General features: G+C 41.1%; 1 protein-coding gene across 4 annotated transcripts in view; it reads right to left on the bottom strand.

Moving 5' to 3' along the window:
- Nucleotides 1-22096, bottom strand: part of MCPH1 (Microcephalin) — a 130794-nt gene that overhangs the window by 15443 nt on the left and 93255 nt on the right. For all 4 annotated transcript variants that reach the window (XM_067147408.2, XM_067147411.2, XM_067147409.2 and 1 more), the window contains exon 5: nucleotides 14042-14282. In XM_067147408.2, the coding sequence (XP_067003509.2) occupies nucleotides 14042-14282 (241 nt within the window). The remainder of the gene's footprint in view (nucleotides 1-14041; nucleotides 14283-22096) is intronic.

Raw genomic sequence — 22096 nt, 5'->3', positions numbered from 1 at the left:
CTTGGACCTCAAGGAGGGGGGAGAAATGCAGGTTTCTGGCATAAAACAACAGGTTGAGGGGAGGATTTCTAATATCGAGGGAAACTTTGAAAGCCGTATATCTCCCGTTGAGGGAAATCTTGGGAGCCGTATTTCTGCTGTTGAAGGAAGGATATAAAACCAGATTTTGACAATCAAAGGAGATGAGCAGAATATAAGGGAAAGCATCCTTCATGCAGTAGAACAGATTGAGTCAAACAGGACATACCGCCACACCTCTAACCTCCTTAAACCTAACCGGCAATACAGGACATTTAGACCCGAAGGTGATTATAGAGAGCCTTCCGGAATTTCATGGGCGACTGGAATGGACTAGCTGGACCGACTAGCTTTGTCAAGGGATCGGTCCACCTATTAGGAAGGACTAATTTACCAGAGGACATCTTTGTGCAACTCATCACACAGCGATTAAAGAGGCAAGCCGCTACTTGGTGGAACAACTTGGAGGGATTAAATCTAAACTGGATGGACTTCAAGAGGGAATTCTTCGCTAGGTTTAATTCTGAAGAGGTGAAGAGCTCAGTGAAAAAGAAACTACTGACTGAGGAACAACCCACTGGCATGAGAGCTAGCACCTTCATCCTGCAGAAGTACCAACTCTTCAAGCGTCTGCACCCAGAAAGAAGCGAAAACGCGATCTTACCAGATATCACAGAGCTAGTCTACGATAAGATTCGGCCCCTTGTGAAAGTATCACAACCCAGATCCTTTGACGATCTACACCGAATCATCGCCCAGCTGGTGCTACCAGTGTGGAAGAGCGGGACACCCGAAGAACAAATGCCCAGCCTTGACGTCGGAAAACTAGGTCCGGCCCATTCCAAATTGAGGGGGGGATGGGACCGGGAACAGGAATGCACCTCAAGACCTGACAGATAAACAACCCTGGTCAAGTAGGAGAGGAGCCGGGCTGAGTGGCTCAGACGGTTAAGGCACTGGCCTTCTAACCCCAACTTGGCAGGTTCGATCCTGGCTCAGTCCGGTGGTATTTGAAGGTGCTCAAATACGACAGCCTCGTGTCAGTAGATTTACTGGCATGTAAAAGAACTCCTGCAGGACTAAATTCCGGCACCTCGGCGTCTCCGAAGACCGTAAAAGTAGTTAGTGGGACGTAAAACAAGTAACATTATTAAGTAGGAGAGGGATTGGTAAGTAGAATAGGCCTACCCCGCCCAGCTATCATCTTAAGGATTGGCAACGAGAATTTTTCAGCCATACTCGACAGCCAAGCAAGCCACTCATTTGTCAACGGGATTACTACCGCCTATCAAGCCTCACCACCTCGGAAGGGTAGTGGGAGCAGCGGACGGGGTAACCTATTCCACCCAAGAAAAGGCTAACATAACCGCTAAATGCATGAACATGCCTATTGTAATTTACGTTGCAGTGATTCAGAACCTGATACCTGACTTCATATTAGGTCATGACTTTCTGGTGGAATACAAGGTGATCCTAGACTATACAGCTCATGTAGTCTTTTTTGGAAAAGACAGACGTCTGAGGGTTGCCTGGCACGATGGAAATCTCCGGACTCACAAGGGTACGGAAATTGATGTAAACCTGGGAGATATCCTGTCAATACATCTTCGACCGAGTGAAGAAGAGGAGCTGAGACACACCTTAAAGGACTTTCCAGAAGTCATTACCAATAAAATAGGATGGACTACCATGGTAACACACACCACTGAATGCAGCACTTCCTCACCCATCAAGCAACTTCCATATCCAGGACTACCATGGTAACACACACCACTGAATGCAGCACTTCCTCACCCATCAAGCAACTTCCATATCCAATCAACAAGAATAAGCGCAACTTCGTCAACCAGAAGATTCAAGAGATGGAAGGGCAAGGTCTCATTGAGCCGTCTACATCCTGTTGGGCTTCACCTATCGTCCTACCGAAGAAGAAGAATGGGGAGTATTGACCCTGTACGTGCGATCCCGCGGTGTAGGGGGCAACGTGTCCGCCTGTCACCCGAGGGTCTCGGGTTCGATTCCCAGCCGGGTCTGGAATTTTTAATTGTAAATGATTAATATTCCTGGCCTAGGGATTGGGTGTTTGTGTCGTTCATAACGTTCCTTTCCTAACATTCAACACTTTACACTTCCGCCATTTACATAATACATGCAGGTTCCTCACACATGGTGCAAGTAGGGGCAAAAGATCTTCATAGGTTGATGCCTCAAACACATGGTATTTAAAAAAGAAATAAAAAAATAATAAATCGACTATCCACAGGTTGAACGAGAAGAATTAGTGATGCCTACCCCATGCCTGACCTGAAAAACTTGCTGAAACAAGTAAGTGGGTCTAAGATTGTCAGCACGCTGGATCTCTACTCCGGATACTGGCAAGTGGAGGTCGAGGAAAGTTCTAAACCACTGACTGCATTCATGACACCAAGAGGATTCTATCAGTTTGCAGTAATGCCCTTTGGATTGAAGAATGCTCCTGCCACCTTCATTCGACTGATGGATATGGTATTATCAGGATATGTTGGAGATTTTTGTCAAGTGTATCTCGACCTCGATGACATTTTAATTCACAGCAAGAATTTTCAAGAACACCTTGTACATCTGAGGAGAGTGCTGGAACAACTGAAGATTCATGGACTGACTTGCCAACTGGAGAAGTGCCACTTCGCCCAGTCCCGTGTAGAATATCTTGGCCATGTCCTAACCTCTGAAGGCTTAGAAAGGTAACCAGAGAAGAATCGAGTTATCGAAGAAGCTGAACGCTCGCGGACCAAGCAACAATTACATCAATTCCTTGGCTTGTGTGGATGATATAGCAGCTTCATGCCACACTTTGAAGAGAAGGCTATACCACTCACCGATCTACTCCATAACAACCGCCCATTCCAATGGACCAGCACGGAAGAAGCAGAATTCCAAGGCATTAAGGCTGCTATATGCAACGCTCCCAGTCTAGCCCATCTCAACCCTCAACGGAAGATGTGCCTGCAGACGGATGCCAGCAACTCTGGCTTAGGAGCAGTGTTATTCCAGGAGAGGAGTGACGGCAGAAGGGACATCATCGAGTATGCCAGCAGGAAACTATCTCCCACCGAACATCGCTACTGCACTGCCGAGAAGGAAGCCTTAGCCGTGGTGTGAGCCATGGGAAAATTCAGAGGCTACTTGGAGGGAAGGAAGTTCCAGCTCCACACCGATAACGCAGCTCTCAAATGGTTGAAATCGGTCTCGGGCTCAAAATCTAAATTGATGTGAAGGGCCCTGTTAATCGCAGAATTTGATTTTGATGTGTGTCACGTCCCAGGACCGATGAACATAGGAGCAGACAGCTTATCCAGGCACCCGGCAATGGAACCTGAAGCTAGAAGCACCGTTGTCAACAGGCAGTTCCCACAAAAATTCGAGAGTGAGCCTAAGGAATCTGTCCTGATGACCATCAAGAAGGAACTTGATCTGGAAGTGATCGAAAAGTGGCAGGAACAAGACAAGCCTTGTAGGACTATGACGCAGTGGATTAGGAGACAAAATACCGATAGTTGACTTGTCCCAAGGGAATTCAAGATGTGCTACAAGAATTTCTGGATTGACAGAGGACTCTTGATGTACAGGTCGCACCTCTCTGGCACGTCTGCAGTAGTGGTGATCCCTAGACAGCACATGACGGACATCCTCGAGAAGTTCCATGACAGCACGGAAGCCGTACATCCATGAGGTGAGGAGACATATCAGTCTATACGACTACGATTCTTCTGGGTCAACATGCGGAAAGACATCCTGGACTACGTGAAGGGGTGCTCCATCTGTGCCTACAATAAGGCGAGCAACAGGAGGCAGATTCCAGCCAACAAGGAAGACGGCCACAACGCCTGTGGAGGTCATAGTCCTGGACTTGATGGGTCCTTACCCTACAACACCACGGGGACTCTTAGTAATCACTGATCTCTTCACAAGACGGATTGAGGCCTTTCCGATACCTGAAGCCACGATGGGACGCATCACCAGCCTGCTACAAGACGAGGTATTCAGCCACTACGGTTATCCACGGTGGATTCTGGAGTCAGTTCATGTCGAGAAAGTGGCAGCAAAAAATGACGGAATGGGATGTGGAGCACAGGACCACCCCCATCTACAACCCGAGGGCAAATCCAATGGAACGACAGAACCAGGAGCTGAAAAGGGTGCTACGAGTCCACCTGATAGACAAAGAACATCGACTGTGGGACCATCAGATACCGCAGTAACTCTTTGCCCTGTGACGACTCATCAACCGTGTCACCGGCTATTCCCCAGCAGAGCTGTTTCTTGGTCGACAGCTGTACGGCACAGGGGATTGGGAGATTCGTCCACCATCCACTTCAGGTCAAGATTATGCAGCTGTTTCCCTGGCAGAGTGGCAGCAGCAGCAGAATATCAAGCAGAAGCAAGCTTTGGCCGAGAAGAGATCCCTAACGGCTGACACGGCACATGCTGGTCAAGAGGAGGAGAGCACATCCAGTGACATATCGAGGAAGAAAGAAGATACAATCTACGTCCAAGGCAAAATTCGACGAGTGTGACTAAGTGTGGAAATTGTTTCAAGTTATAGAGGGGATAATGAAGCAAGTGCGATAACAGGTATAACTTGCAAACAATGTTCTCTCACCCATGGATAACTAATGCAATTCAAATATCTATGCTGTTGCCAACATTACAACAGTTGTAATCTGGCATATTGCATAGATATTTGAACATGACACCAAAACCTTACTGACCCTTTATTCTCTAAGAACTGTACCCTATTTTTAACCTCAGCTATGCAATTTTTGGAATATGTGGCATTCATGAAACTCCAGCATGCCAAAGCCTTTCATTCTACCATATGTATATATCTTGTTTGACGTAATGTTGGCAACAGCATAGATATTTGAATGGGGCTCCAACAAGTCAAAGCCCTACAATTGTACCATATGTATATATCTTAACATTAGTATTATATTAGAATAAGGCATTCTTGTTTAATTCGTTTTTAGTAATGTTTTATTATGTACAATCACTATTAAGCAGGTTCACCAACAGCTGATGATGACCGATTTACAGGTCAAAACCGGTACAGTTTTAATGTAAATAATTCTAAACATTTTGTAAAATAAGTATTAATTAGGTGGAAAACTCATCCTTCATACTTGTGTGCCCTGTTTAGCGCAGCAACAGATTCCGACAAGGTTCTGTGATGGTGTTGGGTGGCATCAGTATTGATGGACGTATGGATATTGTCGTCGTCCGTGGTAATCTTACCGCTGCAGGGTACATCGAGCAGATACTGCTACAGCAAGTGTTGGTTGCTGCATACGGTGTTGGCCCTGAATTCGTACTCGTGTACGACAATGCCAGGGCTCATGTAGCGCGCATCTTGCGAGAACTGGACATTCAAGAGATGTAATGGTCAGTAGTGAGCCCCGACCTTAATCCCATCGAGCATGTGTGGGACAGGCTTGACAGTAATGTTCGTGGGCGTCCTGTTCCACCACAGACTCTCCAAGACATGCCACGTAGGTGCCAAGCTGTGATAAGTGCTCGTGGAGGACATACACCATACTGAAGCTCACCAACTGTGATAAAAATCCATCCTGGAGGACTGTTATTACTTTTTTTTCGTACCTATTTGGACATTTGTGTTTATGTTCTGAAAATGAATGCAGATCCATCGATGTGTTTTTGTATATTTCAACAGGAAAGAATAAAGATTTAGTTGGTAATATACCTGGGTGTGAGGTATTGTTTTGTGGAGCATGACATACGTTCAAAAACGTGTTCCCCTAATTTTTTTGAACTGTGAATCCTGAAGAAGCAGACTTTTACTTGATGAACACAAATTCTGTTAAGAAGGAAGCCTTCCAGTGTCGACTCAATTAAATGTAACTTAAAAGCTCTTCAGTCTTTCGAACACACAGGTTAAATAAAGCAAAGCAAAGTCATCTTCATACAGGCCATGAAGTCCCTTGGAAGGGTAAAAGGTAAAGGCTTCCACCATCCGCAACCTCAGCACTTGATGGGGTAGAGTGGTTAGCTCTACGCCCAGCTGCCTTTGCCCCCAGGAATTAACTTGGTACTCATTTTTGGTGTAGGGTGAGTGAACCTCAGGACCACGTGCACCTCCGGAAGTGGAAATCTTTGTTTCTTAAATTTTACGACTTCCTGACGGGGAATCGAACCCACGTCCTTCTGGGTGAACCGAGCACGCCTTTACCGCCTTGGCCAGGCAGCCCCTACACAGGTTAAATACAGATAAATATTATACTACAACATATCTGTAAAAAAAAAAAATCTAAAAAAAAAATCATTAACCCTACAACTGCAATGTTAAATCTTATGGTGGCAGCATTTACTTGTCTAAATACTGTAAAGTACAAAATAAATCTAATAAGTTTTATATATTTATCTAAAGCTAATACACCGAGGGTTGTCTTGGTGGTATGAAATTGCATAAATGTTTTGACTAGAAAAATGTACAATCTGTTCAAAAAGTGTAATTCCTAAATTCAAAATAATAATAAAATTTTCAATCATATATACACTAGACTGGAACATGTCACAAACAAACTGAGATAGGACTTGACAAGTCCAAGTCATCTCAATTTGTTCTCTTCCAGTTTATCATTTAATGTTTGCACATTTAGCTCTTTTTGTAAGTCTTCATTTCTCACTCTATCGTCTTCTGTACCATAACCCTCATTTCATTTCAGCTACCTGTATTCTATGCGCTAGCAAAAGTTTCATCACTCTAAGTAGTACTGTATATTCTTGAAAATATTTGGGTAAATGTAGTGGCATGCAATCATTTGGAGGCGTGACCTTAGACCATGTTGTTATGAATAGTTGCTTTATGGGAGGTTCATCATCACCTTCACTTTCCGATATTTGATGCGAAGAAATAGCTTATTAAAATTCCAAATCTAACTCTTAATCTCTCAGTTCATTCTCAATAGCCTCAAAATCAGATCAGTCACTTTCATCTTCCAACAAATTTTGCACTACTTCATTACACATTTTCCGTAATGATGTAAAGATGCCATATTTAGATACACACTGTACTAAAAATGTACAATCAACCAAATAATGCACTGAATGCAAAACTACAAAATAAAATGAAATAGATAAGAAAAGCAGAGCCCGTGAAGGCTTTGTTTACAAACACTACTGAAATGGTGCTCCAACACATCGTCAGAAAACGTCACTCATTTGTTGTTGTTTGAGTCATCAGTACATAGACTGGTTTGATGCAGCTGTCCATGCCACCCTATCCTGTGCTAACCTTTTCATTTCTATGTAACTATTGCATCCTACATCTGCTCTAATCTGCTTGTCATATTCATACCTTGGTCTACCCCTACAGTTCTTACCACCTACACTTCCTTCAAAAACCAACTGAACAAGTCCTGGGTGTCTTAAGATGTGTCCTATCATTCTCTCTCTTCTTCTCGTCAAAATTTAGCCAAATCGATCTCCTCTCACCAATTCGATTCAGTATCCCCAATTCGATTCAGTATCTCTTCATTCGCGATTCGATGTATCCATCTCACCTTCAGCATTCTTCTGTAACACCACATTTCAAAAGCTTCTATTCTCTTCCTTTCTGAGCTAGTTATCGTCCATGTTTCACTTCCATACAATGCCACGCTCCACACAAAAGTCTTCAAAAACATCTTTCTAATTCCGATATCAATGTTTGAAGTGAGCAAATTTCTTTTCTTAAGAAAGCTCTTCCTTGCTTGTGCTAGTCTGCATTTTATGTCCTCCTTACTTCTGCCATCGTTAGTTATTTTACTACCCAAGTAACAATATTCATCTACTTCCTTTAAGACTTCATTTCCTAATCTTATATTTCCTACATCACCTGCCTTCGTTCGACTGCACTCCATTACTTTTGTTTTGGACTTATTTATTTTCATCTTGTATTCCGTACCCAAGACTTCATCCATACCATTCAGCAACTTCGAGATCTTCTGCAGTCTCAGATAAAATAACAATATCATCGGCAAATCTCAAGGTTTTGATTTCCACTCCTTGGACTGCGATTCCCTTTCCAAATTTCTCTTTGATTTCCTTTACTGCCTGTTCTATGTAAACATTGAAAAGGAGAGGGGACAAACTGCAGCCTTGCCTCACTCCTTTCTGGATTGATGCTTCTTTTTCAAAGCCCTCCATTCTTATCACTGCAGACTGATTTTTATACAGATTGTAGATAATTCTTCATTCTCGGTATCTGATCCCTATCATCTTCAGAATCATAAATAGCTTGATCCAATCAACGTTATCGAATGCCTTCTCTAGATCTACGAATGCCATGTACGTGGGCTTGTCCTTCTTGATTCCATCCTCTAAGATCAGACGTAAAGTCAGGATTGCTTCACGTGTTCCTACATTTCTTCTGAAGCCAAATTGTTCTTCTCCCAACTCAGCTTCAACGTGTTTTTCCATTCTTCTGTAAATAATACGTGTTAAAATTTTGCAGGCATGAGATACTAAACTAATGGTGCGGTAGTTTTCACACCTGTCAGCACCGGCTTTCTTGGGAATAGGTATAACAACATTCTTCCGAAAATCGGATGGGACTTCTCCTGTCTCATAAATCTTGCACACTAAATGAAATAACCTTGCCATGCTGGTTTCTCCTAAGGCAGTCCGTAATTCAGAGGGAATGTCATTTATTTCTGTGAAATTACGCCCAAAGAGGTTGTAAATATGAATGAAACTGAACGACAAGAAGTAGACTTATGACAAGTTGAAGAAATGAGGAAATTACGAGAAATACAAACATGTCGAATTTTCAACAGTGCCACTGGACCAAAGTGTCAAAATTTCAACAGTTGCTAGCTCTAGTGTTAAACAAGCATTTAATAGCGAGTATTTTTATTCCTTGTTTAATAATGTGTTGGTTTCTTTTTTACAGGTATGTTGTAGTATAATATTTATATTTAACTTGTGTGTTCGACAGACTGAAGATCTTTTAAGTTACATTTGAACACAAATTCTATCATTAACAGGCTTAAAGTCCAATGTGACATTCTTATATATATTATCAACAGGGAACACTGTATCTCCGTATCCTTTGTTTCCAAAGCTATAGAACAAGATGTGTGTCCCAGCTGCAAGTATTTCACTTCCATTCCATTTTACCTCTTGTATTGCTACCACCATCACATCATATTTTATAATTTCCTTCTTCAGATTCAGTAATCCTCCAGGTTTACTCAATGTTCTTACATTCCATGTCGCGAAATAGCAATTCAAGTGCCGTTTCCGTTGCCAGGGTCGTTTATCCGTCACATCCGTCCTGTTTCCTTTGTTCTTTGGCTCCGTAACAAGTGCTTTTTTTTCTCCAACATGGAGGAGCTGGGTACTGCCCTTAGCCTGCCTCATTGCCTTAGACCAGTTCAGCTTGGGTGATCCTACCTGGAGCCATAGCCTCTACTGGCATAGCTCTAAGGATCATTTGAGCATGCAAGCCACCAGAAACAGCTAGCAATGCCATATTGCCTTCATCAAGATGGCAGTACCTGCAGGAGGGAAATAAATATTTATGATATCCAAATACAGAATATACGAGGGCTATTTTTTTTTCAAGGTCCGATCGGTCGCGACAGTCAAACGCCCGCGAATATATGATGAACCGCTGCGCAGATGTGTTGCGCAACGTCTCTGAAATGACCGTTATGCGCCTCACCTCAGTCCCGTCAGTAGTGAACGTGCAGCGCGCTCGTAAACATGGCTACAACGATCGCTTCGCCCGCCTAGTGTGAAGTGCGCGGTGTAATTCGAATTCTTCAGGCTGAGGGGTGCAATGCAGCCGAAATTCATCGCCAAATAAGTCGTGTGTATGGTGAAACGTGCATGAGCGACAGCAAAGTGCGACAATGGTGCAGGAACTTTACAGCAAGGCGTACAGACGTCCATGATGCAGGCGGCCAGGGAAGGAAGCGTGTGTCAACCGATGATCTTGTTCAGCGTGTGGGTCAGGCAATTCGAGAAAATCGTCGGTTCACAATTTCTGTGTTGAGTGCTTCGTTTCCTGAAATTTCCAGGTCAGCTCTCTACACAATTGTGAGTGAGACACTTCAGTACCGCAAACTTTGTGCGAGATGGGTTCCGAAGATGCTGTCTGACCATCACAAAACACAGCGAATGGGCGCCGCTTCAGCGTTTCTCCAGTGCTACTATGATGAAGGACTGTCACAGGGGACGAGACATGGGTTCATTTTGAAATGGAAGAAACAAAAGAGCAATCCAAACAGTGGATGCATTCGCACTCCCCAAGTAAGCCAAAGAAATTCAAGCGAACATTCTCCAACAGAAAGTGTATGGCTACTGTGTTCCGGGACCGGAAAGGAATTCTGTTGGTGGAATTCATGGAACGTGGTTCCACCATCACTGCAGCCGCATACTGTGCGACTATTCAACATCAAAGGGATGTTGTCATCAGGCATTGTCCTCCTCCATGACAATGCTCGGCCGCACACTGCAGCTGCCACCACGAACCTCCTGCAGCGTTTCCAGTGGGACGTTTTCGATCACCCAGCATACAGTCCGGACCTGGCTCCATCAGATTTTCACCTCTTTGCTCACATGAAACGCTGGCTAGGAGGACAGCGTTCTGACACCGACGAGGCGCTGCAGACCGGCGTATAAATATGGTTACAGGCGCAGGCGGCGACGTTCTATCAAGAGGGCATTGACAAGTTGGTACCACGCTACGACAAATGTCTCAATCTGCGAGGCGACTATGTTGAAAAATAGCTGTGATGTATCAGTAAGTGTTAGTAATAGAAAAGTGTCAAATTTGTACTGCTGTTTCATTTCGTGACCAATCGGACCTTGAAAAAAAAAATAGCCCTCGTACCATACTTTCATATCAATGTATGAGATTAGATGTTTGCAGCATTTTTCATACTGTATCTCCTTTCAGTTCACTTTTTACGTAGAACTGTCTTTTTTTTTTTTACAATTCACTTTACGTCACACCGACACAGATAGGTCTTATGGCGACGAAGGGATAGGAAAAGGCTAGGTGTGGGAAGTAAGCAGCCGTGGCCTTAAGGTACAGCCCCAGCATTTGCCTGGTGTGAAAATGGGAAACTACGAAAAACCATCTTCAGGGCTGCCGACAGTGGGGTTCGAACCCACTATCTCCCGAATACAAGCTCAAGCTGCGCGTTCCTAACCGCACGGTCAATTCGCTTGGTAAAATTAATCACATCTTGTGATTTTGTCATTCTCCATCACCATTTTCCCTTTTCCAGCTGACACCGGGTGGGGGCAAATATGGTTCCTCTTCACTTCGTCCTGTCTCTTCACCATTCCTCATCCAGCACTGTGTTCCAGTCCAGGTTCTTTTGATATGCTGTTCAACACAGAGTCCATCCACTGTAATCTTGATCTTTCTTATCCTCTCTTAACTGTCATATCTCTTTCCAGTGCTTGTCTTCGCAATTTTTCTTCTTTCATTTTCTTGACAGGTACAAATCATCTCAATCTGTTCTCTTACAGTTTATCATTTAATGTTTGCACATTTAGCTCTTTTCGTACGTCTTCATTTCTCACTGTATCTTCTTCTGTACCATAACCCTCAGGAATTTCATTTGAGCTACCTGCATTCTACTCTCATCACTCAGAGTCATTGTCCAGGTTTATGCTGCATGTGTCATTAAGTAATATCCCTTGTACATTACTCCTTTAGCCTTCATTGGTACAGCATTATTCCATATTAATCTCCATACCTAGTGGTAGAAGGCACTCCCCAGTTGTATCCTACTAATTTCCATATCCAGTCTTCCATTTTCTGTCAGTTCACTTCGCAAGTATTTGAAGTGTTCAACTATTTCTAGTTCTTTGTCTCCAATTCTGAAAACCCCTTTTCCTATTTTACTACTCATCACCACTGTCTTGCTCTTCTCCAAGTTGATCCTCTGTACCCATTGTTCAATCCTTTCATTCAGTAAAATCATTTGTTGTACCACCACCTCATCTTCTTCCCAGATCATATCATATAATCATCATCAGCATCATCACAATCATCAGCAAACATCATTACATTTATTCTTTTTCCTCTATAATCTTCCTTTGCTGTGTTTACAGTGTCATCCATCACCATTATGAACAATAATGGTGACAGCACACTCCCTTGTTTTAGTCCACTGTCAATTCCAAACCATTTTTATTATTCTTCTAGGATGTTTTTTGCTATGTGCTTTACGCCGCACCGACACACCGACGATGGGATAGGAAAGGCCTAGGAGTGGGAAGGAAGTGGCCGTAGCCTTAATTAAGGAACAGCCCCAGCATTTGCCTGGTGTGAAAATGGGAAACCATGGAAAACCATCTTCAAGGCTGCCAACAGTGGGATTCGAACACACTATCTCTCGGATGTAAGCTCACAGCTGCGCGACTCTAACCGCACAGCCAACTCGCTCAGTATTCTTTTATATTATTCCTTTACTTTTTAAAATGCAAGTTAAAGGATAATTGATAAACATTTGTGATAAGAACAAAATATTTTTTGTTATTTTTAATCCCATATGATACAAAGAAGTCACAACCCCCATCTGAGGGTTGTGGTGAACTGTTCCTCAATGGAGGTGGCAGCAGCAGTAGCAGAGAAAGGACCATAGAAAGGTGGGAATACGAAGAGTACTAAGGCCTCACACTAATACAAAATAACACAGTTTGAACATATAGAAAAGATATGAGCGTGGTACAAGTGGAAGCAATGTGAGACATTGATTCCTAGACTTCTCATGAGTAATTGGTCAGTTTCCACATTTGGGACACAGGCTGTAGTTGGACATTATTAAACGCACATGTTTTGTACCTATCAAGTACACCTTTAGATAAGATGGCCATGCAAGCTGGCAACACGAAGACTTCGAAAGTCTCACAAATCTAGTACAATCACACGGTCAGAAGAGAGAAAAAATGATGATTTCAGAGCAGATATCCACTTGACTGGAGGAAATTTGTCGTTCTGTGTTTCAAAATATTTCTGCTTCAGCTATTATGTCAATGTTTTGTTTATGCAGCAATCCTGCCCTGGTTTTGCACGGAAGTAATTCTAAATTTATAGTGATAGGCTTTATAATATTTCCTCGTGGATGACAGTTGTTTTCTTCCTGATGTATGTACATACTTTAGCGTGACATTTTATCAAGGCCAACTATTCATGCAAATTACATAATGTAAAGGGTACCTTCATCAAGATCATTGAGGTGAACAAACAATTTATTTTTAATAAAGATTAGGTGATTAATCTCAAAATATGGTTTTGTAATTTTAAGGTTCATGTTTTACTTCAAACTATAACATGGAAATGTTAACTAAGGCCTAGCTTTTACAGATAGTTATTTCCCATTGCAAACATTTTTGTAATGCTTTATTTATGCTCAACAATTGTTCCAGGCACACTCAGGGTGCACTGTTCCTGGTTTAGGCTGCATAAGCTAAGAAAGCACTCATATGGCTTTTTTTCTCTGACTTCCATCACTAAAATCACTACTACTAAGCTCCCTTTTGTCTTCGATTCAAGTTTCGTACACCTAAACCTTCCTCGAAAAATTCTCCGAACAACAGAGAAAACTCCATCGTTCATTCAGTGGTTCACAAAATTACCCCACACAAACACAATTTCTTTGTACATGATTTTATAATATGTATGGATTATAACTTTTGTTTAATCACCTGTAAAGTTCACAATTAACATTGAACATGGCTCCTAGCCATTCACATGCTATTGGTATCCAATGACATTACAATACCAAAAAGAGCTTGACAAAATTAAGCACTTATCTTTGGTCTTTAGCAGTAAGAGTACGGCAAAGACTTACAGGGTTGAATTTTTATTCAGTGAAATTAACCTCTTTACACTTTTTCAACTACTAGTTATGAATTAAAATTGATGAATGTATATAAATGCTGGAAACAAATACTTGGGAAACATATGGAATCAACCACATTTACTTGAGGATGGACTAAGCCTCAAAGTTATTCTACTTACTTGAACAGCAGGAGAGAATTCAATCATCTCAAACTCTTCTTCATCTAACCATTTCCCTTCCTCCAAAGATCTTAAAACCCACTCTTGCTTCACAATCCAGCATCCCCTTGCCATGCCTTTCAACAATTTGAGAGTCCTTTTTGGTTCCTTTGTTATCACATGAGTAGTTCTAGCAGTTATGTGGTCTTCAACCTCATACTTCCCCAGATTATTCACAATACGCATTATTACGCCAACTTCCCTAGAAAAAAAAATTCATCATGTACAGAAAGATACGAATATGAAGAACACATAACAGGATAAACACAATGACAGGTTAGCGTTGGAAGACAAGGACAAACATGAAAACATACAGGGCAAACAAACAAGAATAAAAGGAACCCAAAGGGTTAATGCAAGTAATGGAGCAAACAAGTGATGAATCAAGTGATGAACACAAAAAGCAACACAAAACAGAATAAACACAATGATAGGTGAGTATTGGAAGAGAGAGCAACAGAAAGAGGAGATGAGGACATATGAGTGGGAAGCAGAAACAAGCTCATTGGGGCTGAGAAGACAGATGTAGAAGTAGTGGAAATGAGGAAAAGAAAGTCTATATTTAAGACAGCAGTGTATGAAAATATGGAGTGTGTCCTTGTCTTTTTGTGATTTCATATACAATACTTACATTAAGTTTAGGGACACTAGTAAAAAATAAAATTCAGTAAATGGGGAAAATATTTATATAATGAAATTACAGAGCTTTATAACTTACAACTGACTTTTCAGCAGTCAGAAGGCCAATTTGGACTGATCTTTTGGTTTCAATTTCATCAATCTTGTAGCCATGGGATTCCATACATTTTCTATTGGGTTTAACACTGGACTACGTGCAGACCAGAACGAAGTTCCAACACCATGGTCCTCAAAACAATTTTTGTGATTTTTTATTTGTAAGCCGAAATATGTGCTGAAAAATAAAATTTTTCACTAACAAGTGGCAGCATCACTTCTAGCGTTTTACAATACTGCACACAGTTTATGAACCTATTAACAATAATTCTCATTTCCCAGGGCCTTTAGATATAATGCAGCCTTGTATAATAATTGTCTCTATCCGATTGGACGGCAGGAGTCACACAAAAGACAAACATTTAGCAGTCTTTTGAGGATGTAAGTAAAAGTTCTCTCTTCAGAAATAACTTGAAATGAGATTCATCTCAAAAACAACATATCTCCATGCTTCTTGCTACCAGTGATGATGCTGCCTACAAAACTCCAAATGTGCCTTCCTGAGCATCTTGGACATACGTGGGTTTTGAAGGGTATACGAAGACTACAGGCTTTTTTCACAAGCCTTGATGAAACCATGTTAAAAAGAATATTACTGTTGTGAATGTTCAGTAAAGCAGTTGCACAGTAGAATTAGCATAGTTTAATGAACACAAATATAGGAACACGAAAAGCATCACACAATGACCGGTCGGAGATGGAAGAGAGCAACAGAAAGAGTAGATGAGGACATACGAGTGGGAAGCAGAAACAAGCTCAATGGGGGCTGAGAAGACAGATGAAGAACTGGAATTGAGAAGAAAGCCTATTTAAGAGAACAGTGTATGAAAATAAAATGATGATGTTATGTTTGTTGTTTAAAGGAGCCTAACAGCTAGGTCATTGGCCCCTGTATGAAAATATGGAGAGTACTCATCTGAACACATGGATGGCACCACAGGTAAGATTTTAAAAAAAGAGGGTTTTATTTTCTTCCTCTTTATTTTTCAAAAATTAAAAACAAATCAACCTCTCATGAAACAAAATGTTCTATTTTTCTTCATGTCATGGCCTAAGTAGCTACGTAAGTCAGTACAGGAGATCTCATTTACTTAATTTTAACACATCATAAACCATGATTTATTTTCCCTTAAGACTAAGGATGTTTTACTATATGGCCAAAAGTTATGAATGCCCATAAATAATTAATGGATAAACACAAAGACTTCAGATTTTCACTGAAAAACTCAAATTTTCAAAGCACTATCACATGGTTATCGTATTTACACAAATAATCCCTGCATATTTTCAAAACAATTTGAAGAAATCAGGGTGCAGGTTTTATTTGCATCAGGGTTGGCAACACACTCCTGACTCACCTAGTTTTCAATGCTGACGTAAGTTTGCCACTAGCGAGGAGATAACAAATGACTGGCGACTGACAGGAAGTAAATGTATGAACTATTATGAATATATACGAATCTGAATGGGGTTGCTATGATGGGAAATGTGTGTAGTTGTGTGCGGGCCCAGTGTTGCCAATTCAGCGGTTTTCCCGCTAGATCTGGAGGCTTTTAATGTAAAGTTACCGGGTGAAAATCAACTACAGTGGCTAGCGGATTTTCTTACAGGTTCTACTTATGAACAGCTGGAATCTAGCTGGAAATATCATTGCTATGAAAACAATTTGATTTATCAGTACAGTACTGACAACCTGAAATATGTATTAGAAAGCGAGAGTTTATATTTTAATGCCAATGAAAAATAATGATGCATTATGGCTTTATTTCTTATTTTGCTGAAAATAGGAAATAAGGAAACTGGAGTCTTTCCAGTGTAACCATCTGTCTCACTTTCTGTGTCCCAACTTCAGATGACAGGGAAGCCGCTGTGTCTCAGTCAGAAGTATAATATACGGTCCTGGTCTTAGTGACCTGTCAACAGGTGACGACAGCACTTCCCGTCTTGTATGCAGTCAGCCGGCTCTTACCTTCCAGGCTGTGCTGTCTAAAATGTCAATGTGTTTGGAAATGGTGGAATACACCTACTTTGCAAATTAATGTAAACTGTGATATATTGGACGTCATGCCATTCAATATGTGATCGTGTATATTCAACCACGCCCATTTTCCAATAAATATGTAGTTTGAAATTCTAGTAGGATTTGGAGAAAAACTGTGGATTTAAAAGATCCACCTAACAGAACTAGGCCAAACACAGCTGGCAAATCTGCGTGGGCTGTGGTGTCATTCTTCTGTGTGCGTCAGTTGAAGTGAATCACATGTTCAAGGTGGCAACTAAGGGTACACGCTATAGGTCTTTCACGGCCAAAGAAAAAATGCAGATTATAGAAGATGCAGAAGTAATTGGAAATCGTGCAGCAGGAAGAAAATACGACGTGGACAAGAGCTGTATTCGTGACTGGTGAAAAAATTAATTATGGCTTCAGCAAACTACTGAAAGTTAGAAACTTCATTCTGATCCGTATTGAACTGGGATCACAGTAAAATGAAAATGTTAAGAGTGCACCTTTTCGTTATAATGAATATTTATTGATGTGAGTATATATCAGATGTCGTTTAAAGAAGATTGGTACTAGTTTCGACGCTCATTGCGCATCATCATCAGCCAATGAATCAATTGAGCAAAACACAACTTATCAAAGAACAATATAAAACACATGCTAGCACCTACAGGACAAATGTTAAATTATGACTAGTTAAAATATAAAACACAAGGTAGCAAATACAATGACAAATGTTAAAAGTTAATACAATTTAATTTAAAACATTGAAATCAAATCAGAGAAGGTAACCCAGTTGTTAAGGTATGATACACGAGAAAATAGTCCAGCTTGAGGTGTATAGAACGTAAGGTGTATCTTATAAAAACACTTGACTGCACCTACTAAGACAAATTTTAAATGTAACGTTAAATTGATGAGAGTATTGTGTGTATGACCATCTAAAACACATGACAGCACCTATAATGTCACTGTTAGATTATAACAAGTTAAAATGATGTGGTGCGTCTAACCGTAAAGTGTAAAATTTTGAGAAGGTATCCCAGTTGTTGAGTCTTGATACACAAGAGAATAGACCAGCTTGAGGTGCATAGATCATAAGGTAACATGTGTTATCAGTGGGAACATTAAACATTGTTCTTTTAAATTGTGGTAATTAACAGGTTTAATTCAGGTGGTTCCGAAGCCAACGATGTGGTCGTGTGAATATCATAATTTGAATCAATATGATTCCCAGTTCAGTATGGAAATGTGGAGACCTTGAGCACCATGATGGCACAGTTGTTGAAAGGAGAGGAGCTGCTCCTCTCTTTCACGCTTTCAACTAAAAAGGTGCGTCCAACATCATGGTCAGAACTGGTGGGAATGAGAAGCAATGGTGTACAGTTATGCTTTATGTAACCGCAGATGGAAGAAAACTGCCCCCATACTTTATATTTAAACAGAAAACAATTCCAAAACTAAATGTGATAGGCATTATCGTAAAAGCACAACCCAAAGGGTGGATGGATAATAGCCTAGTAGCAGAAAAGTAGGTCTGGCTATGGCGCGCCGGAACATTACTAAATCTCAGATATATGCCAGTTTTAGATAGTTTTTGCGGGCACAGTACTCAAGAAGTTCACACTGTATTGACAAGGGGTAGAAAAGACTTGTTAATAATTCCAGGAGGTCTAACATCTGTTTTCCAACCACTTGACATGGGCATTAACCAGCCTTTTTTAAATTATTTTATTTCGTGCGGCTATTTCTAGCCGAGTGCAACCCTTGTAAGGCAGACCCTCCGATGAGGGTGGGCGGCATCTGCCATGTGTAGGTAACTGCGTGTTCTTGTGGTGGAGGATAGTGTTATGTGTGGTGTGTGAGTTGTAGGGATGTTGGGGACAGCACAAACACCCAGCCCCCGGGCCATTGGAATTAACCACTGAAGGTTAAAATCCCCGACCCAGCCGGGAATCGAACCCGGGACCCTCTGAACCGAAGGCCAGTACGCTGACCATTCAGGCAACGAGTCGGACACCAGCCTTATATGGGGGTAGTGAAACAACTGTACATACGTTGGATGGCAGATGAAGCGCACGAATTTACACCTACTAGTAAAATCAACAGCCCAGAAGTGAGGCAGATTTGTGAATAGATAAAACATGCTTGGGATTCCATTCCTCAGCAACTGGTGAAGAAGCGTTTCAAGAAATGAGGGATCTCTAATTCATTGGATGGAATAGAGGACGATGTGCAGTGGGAGAACGATGATGGTGACGAAGATGAGGACTGAGATTCTGCCAGTGATGACGAATGTTACGAAGATTACAGGTAAGGGAGCATAAAAGTACAGTATCTTTATTTTATACTGTGTATTTCTGTGCAATTTTAAAATACACAATTATGGTACAGTTTTTCTATTGCCGGACACAGCTGCTACAATCGTAGTATAATGTTGTGTATAAGTGTATTTTTTTTTTTTTTTTGTATGTGACTCCTACACTTTGCTAATTCATGTACTGTTTATAATTCTTTTTGCTGATTTATATAATATTTATCATTTATGTCCTGTTCATATTTTTATATTTAAGCCTTTATTACTTATTCCAATCCATGTTGTTTTGAGAACTTCACACTTACTTTGTCTGCCCAGTAAATAGTCCGTTTCTAAATTTTGTACGGTTTTAACAAGTTTTTATGACAATCTGAAGTACGTTGCTTTACGTCGCATCGACACACCATCTCGAACAATTTACAAACTTCATCGTATAGATCCGTACTGATAGTGTTAGGTTTTGATCAACCCAATCAATACACATCACTTTAGAGGTGAAAAACTATTTAATTAAAAAACATATTAAATATTAGCTACTTTGCTTACTAGACATTCTTTTTAAAATGCTATGTCTTTTGAAATTTTCGCTATTCTAATTTTGAGATTCATGAACTTATTTAAAACTTTCATGGCCTGGTTGGCTTCATTAGTACAATTTACAAACTTCATTGTATAGATCCGTATTGATACAGTTAAAACTAAGAAGCGATGTTAGATTTTGGTCCACCCAATCAATACACATCACTTTACAAGTGAAAAACAATTTAAAAAACATATTAAATATTAGGTACTTTGCTTACTAGACATTCTTTATAGGTCCCGCAACAAGAGCTTGCCAAAGAAAGCTGCGCAGAACATCGGCAGTGTTCGGGTGGGCTCGGTAGTAGCACTGCACGCCCCCCTCACTTCGCTAAATCGCCTTACTCCCAGCAGTTGTTAATGAACCGTCTGCGCTGGCGGTCCGGCCAGCTGGACTGAGTGAAATCTCAGCGCGTGAGTGTAATGCCTTATTGTAATTATAACCAGAGCCAGGACACATTACCCTATAGCATAATGATATTGTTGTACATGCAGAATCAAAAATATTGAATGAAATAACAATAACAAACAAAGAGATTATGAATTATGTGATCGTAAAATAGCAGTTAACTTACCCAATGGATTGTTCTAGTCCGCATCTTGTGAAAGAGGTTGAAAGCTGCTCATATCGCCTTCACTGTCATCCGCGCTATCACTAACGCTCTCTCCGTCACTGTCACTATCGTCCTCCAGATTAATGATTATGCTGTCTGATACTTCATCCATTATGTGATCGCTCGCAATGTACTTATTCTCAGTGTCGATTACGTGCCTACATCGACTCGACCATTCTTCTCCCCCAATTGACGCAATTCCTTCCATCAGCAATGTTCTTGAATCATCGAGTCTGAAAGTAACATTCTTTTGTGCTACATAATCTTTAACTTGAGCCCAAATCATTTCGATCGGGTTCAAGTCTGGATGGTATGGTGGTAGACGCAAAATCGTATGCCCATATGTAGCAAGTAGTCTGTCGATTTGATATGACTTATAGCGTGATTTATGGGATTTAATCAAAGCGTACAGTTGGGGTTTTATCATCTCTGTAGAAAACGGAATACCCTTATCAGTCAACCAATCCTGCATAACTGTTTTTCTGGATGATGATGTGGGTGCACGCTCACATTGGACATTATGGTACGAGGCATTATCAATCACGACTACAGAGTTGGGTGGCAAATTAGGAATTAATTTCTCTGTCAGATATTTCTCGTAGTTTCTATAGTTCATCTCATCGTGATAATCCCCTGTTGTTTGGTTGGATTTGAAAACCAACAAAGCATTTGGAATGAAACCTGCATCTGAACCGGCATGTACCACTATTAATCGTTGCCCTTTCGAGATAGGTGACTTCAGTCCATGAAGAGTACCGTCACTCCAAGCACTTGACTTGGTGTGCGAACTATGCAAATATGTCTCATCAGTGTAAACAATAGGCCTACCCTCTTGTCGGTACCGCTTTATGCTTTGTATGTACTGCACACGTAGGAGCCTTATGTCAGGCTTCTCCATAAGTATTCTAAGCATGTCTTCTGTCTTTCTCCATCGAAAACCTAGGCCTCAAACTATCTTGCTTAGTGTTCTTACGCAACCTTTAAACTGTATATCCTCTACCAGTTTCTTACGGATCTTTTCAAGCGTTGGTCTCTCGCCTTCGGTATTGTGAAAATTGTGAATCATGCGTCTGACCGCGCATTTCTCAAAATCGTCTAATTCACACTTCTTGACAGACTTCGGTCTTCTCTTTCCAGGCGTTGAAAATAAATCCACTTCACCCCTTTCGATCTTCTTCGCGTCTCGTATTACATTCCGCACGGACCTTTCCGACACTCCCGTAGCTTCGGCCACTTTCTTTTGAATAGCACATAAGTTTCCAGTGGGGTGGGTTTCGTTTTTCATTAATTTATACACATTATAAATATCTTCTCTAGTTTGACTGTGTAAAGTTTTAGCACTCCCTAATTTAGAACGAAACGGGGGCATCGCTACGTACACTGAATATAATACTACAACAAATTCACTTTCAGCTACGAAATATAAATAAAATATTAATAATACAAGCACACGCTTCTTGCTTCTTTTCAATACACGCTTGATAAAGAGCTGTACACTGTGCCTCTCAGTGAGCGGTTGAGTAACAATGAGCCCGGTAATCAGCATTCGGGCGACACACAGGAGCCCCGCAACGAGCTTAAACTTCGCCAACAGATATTGGTCTCTGCGCACGTTGGAGTTTCGGCAAGCTCTTGTTGCGCTTAGTATACCTAATATTTAATATGTTTTTTAATTAAATAGTTTCTCACTTATAAAGTGATATGTATTGATTGGGTGGACCAAAACCTAACATTGTTTATTAACACCGTCTTGCGGCGGCGATGGGATA

The sequence above is a fragment of the Anabrus simplex genome, chromosome 5 (genome assembly GCF_040414725.1).
Source record: "Anabrus simplex isolate iqAnaSimp1 chromosome 5, ASM4041472v1, whole genome shotgun sequence".
Classification (NCBI taxonomy): Eukaryota; Metazoa; Arthropoda; class Insecta; order Orthoptera; family Tettigoniidae; genus Anabrus; species Anabrus simplex.
Note: the sequence above shows the minus strand (reverse complement) of the source record. Positions and strands in the feature narration are given on the sequence as shown.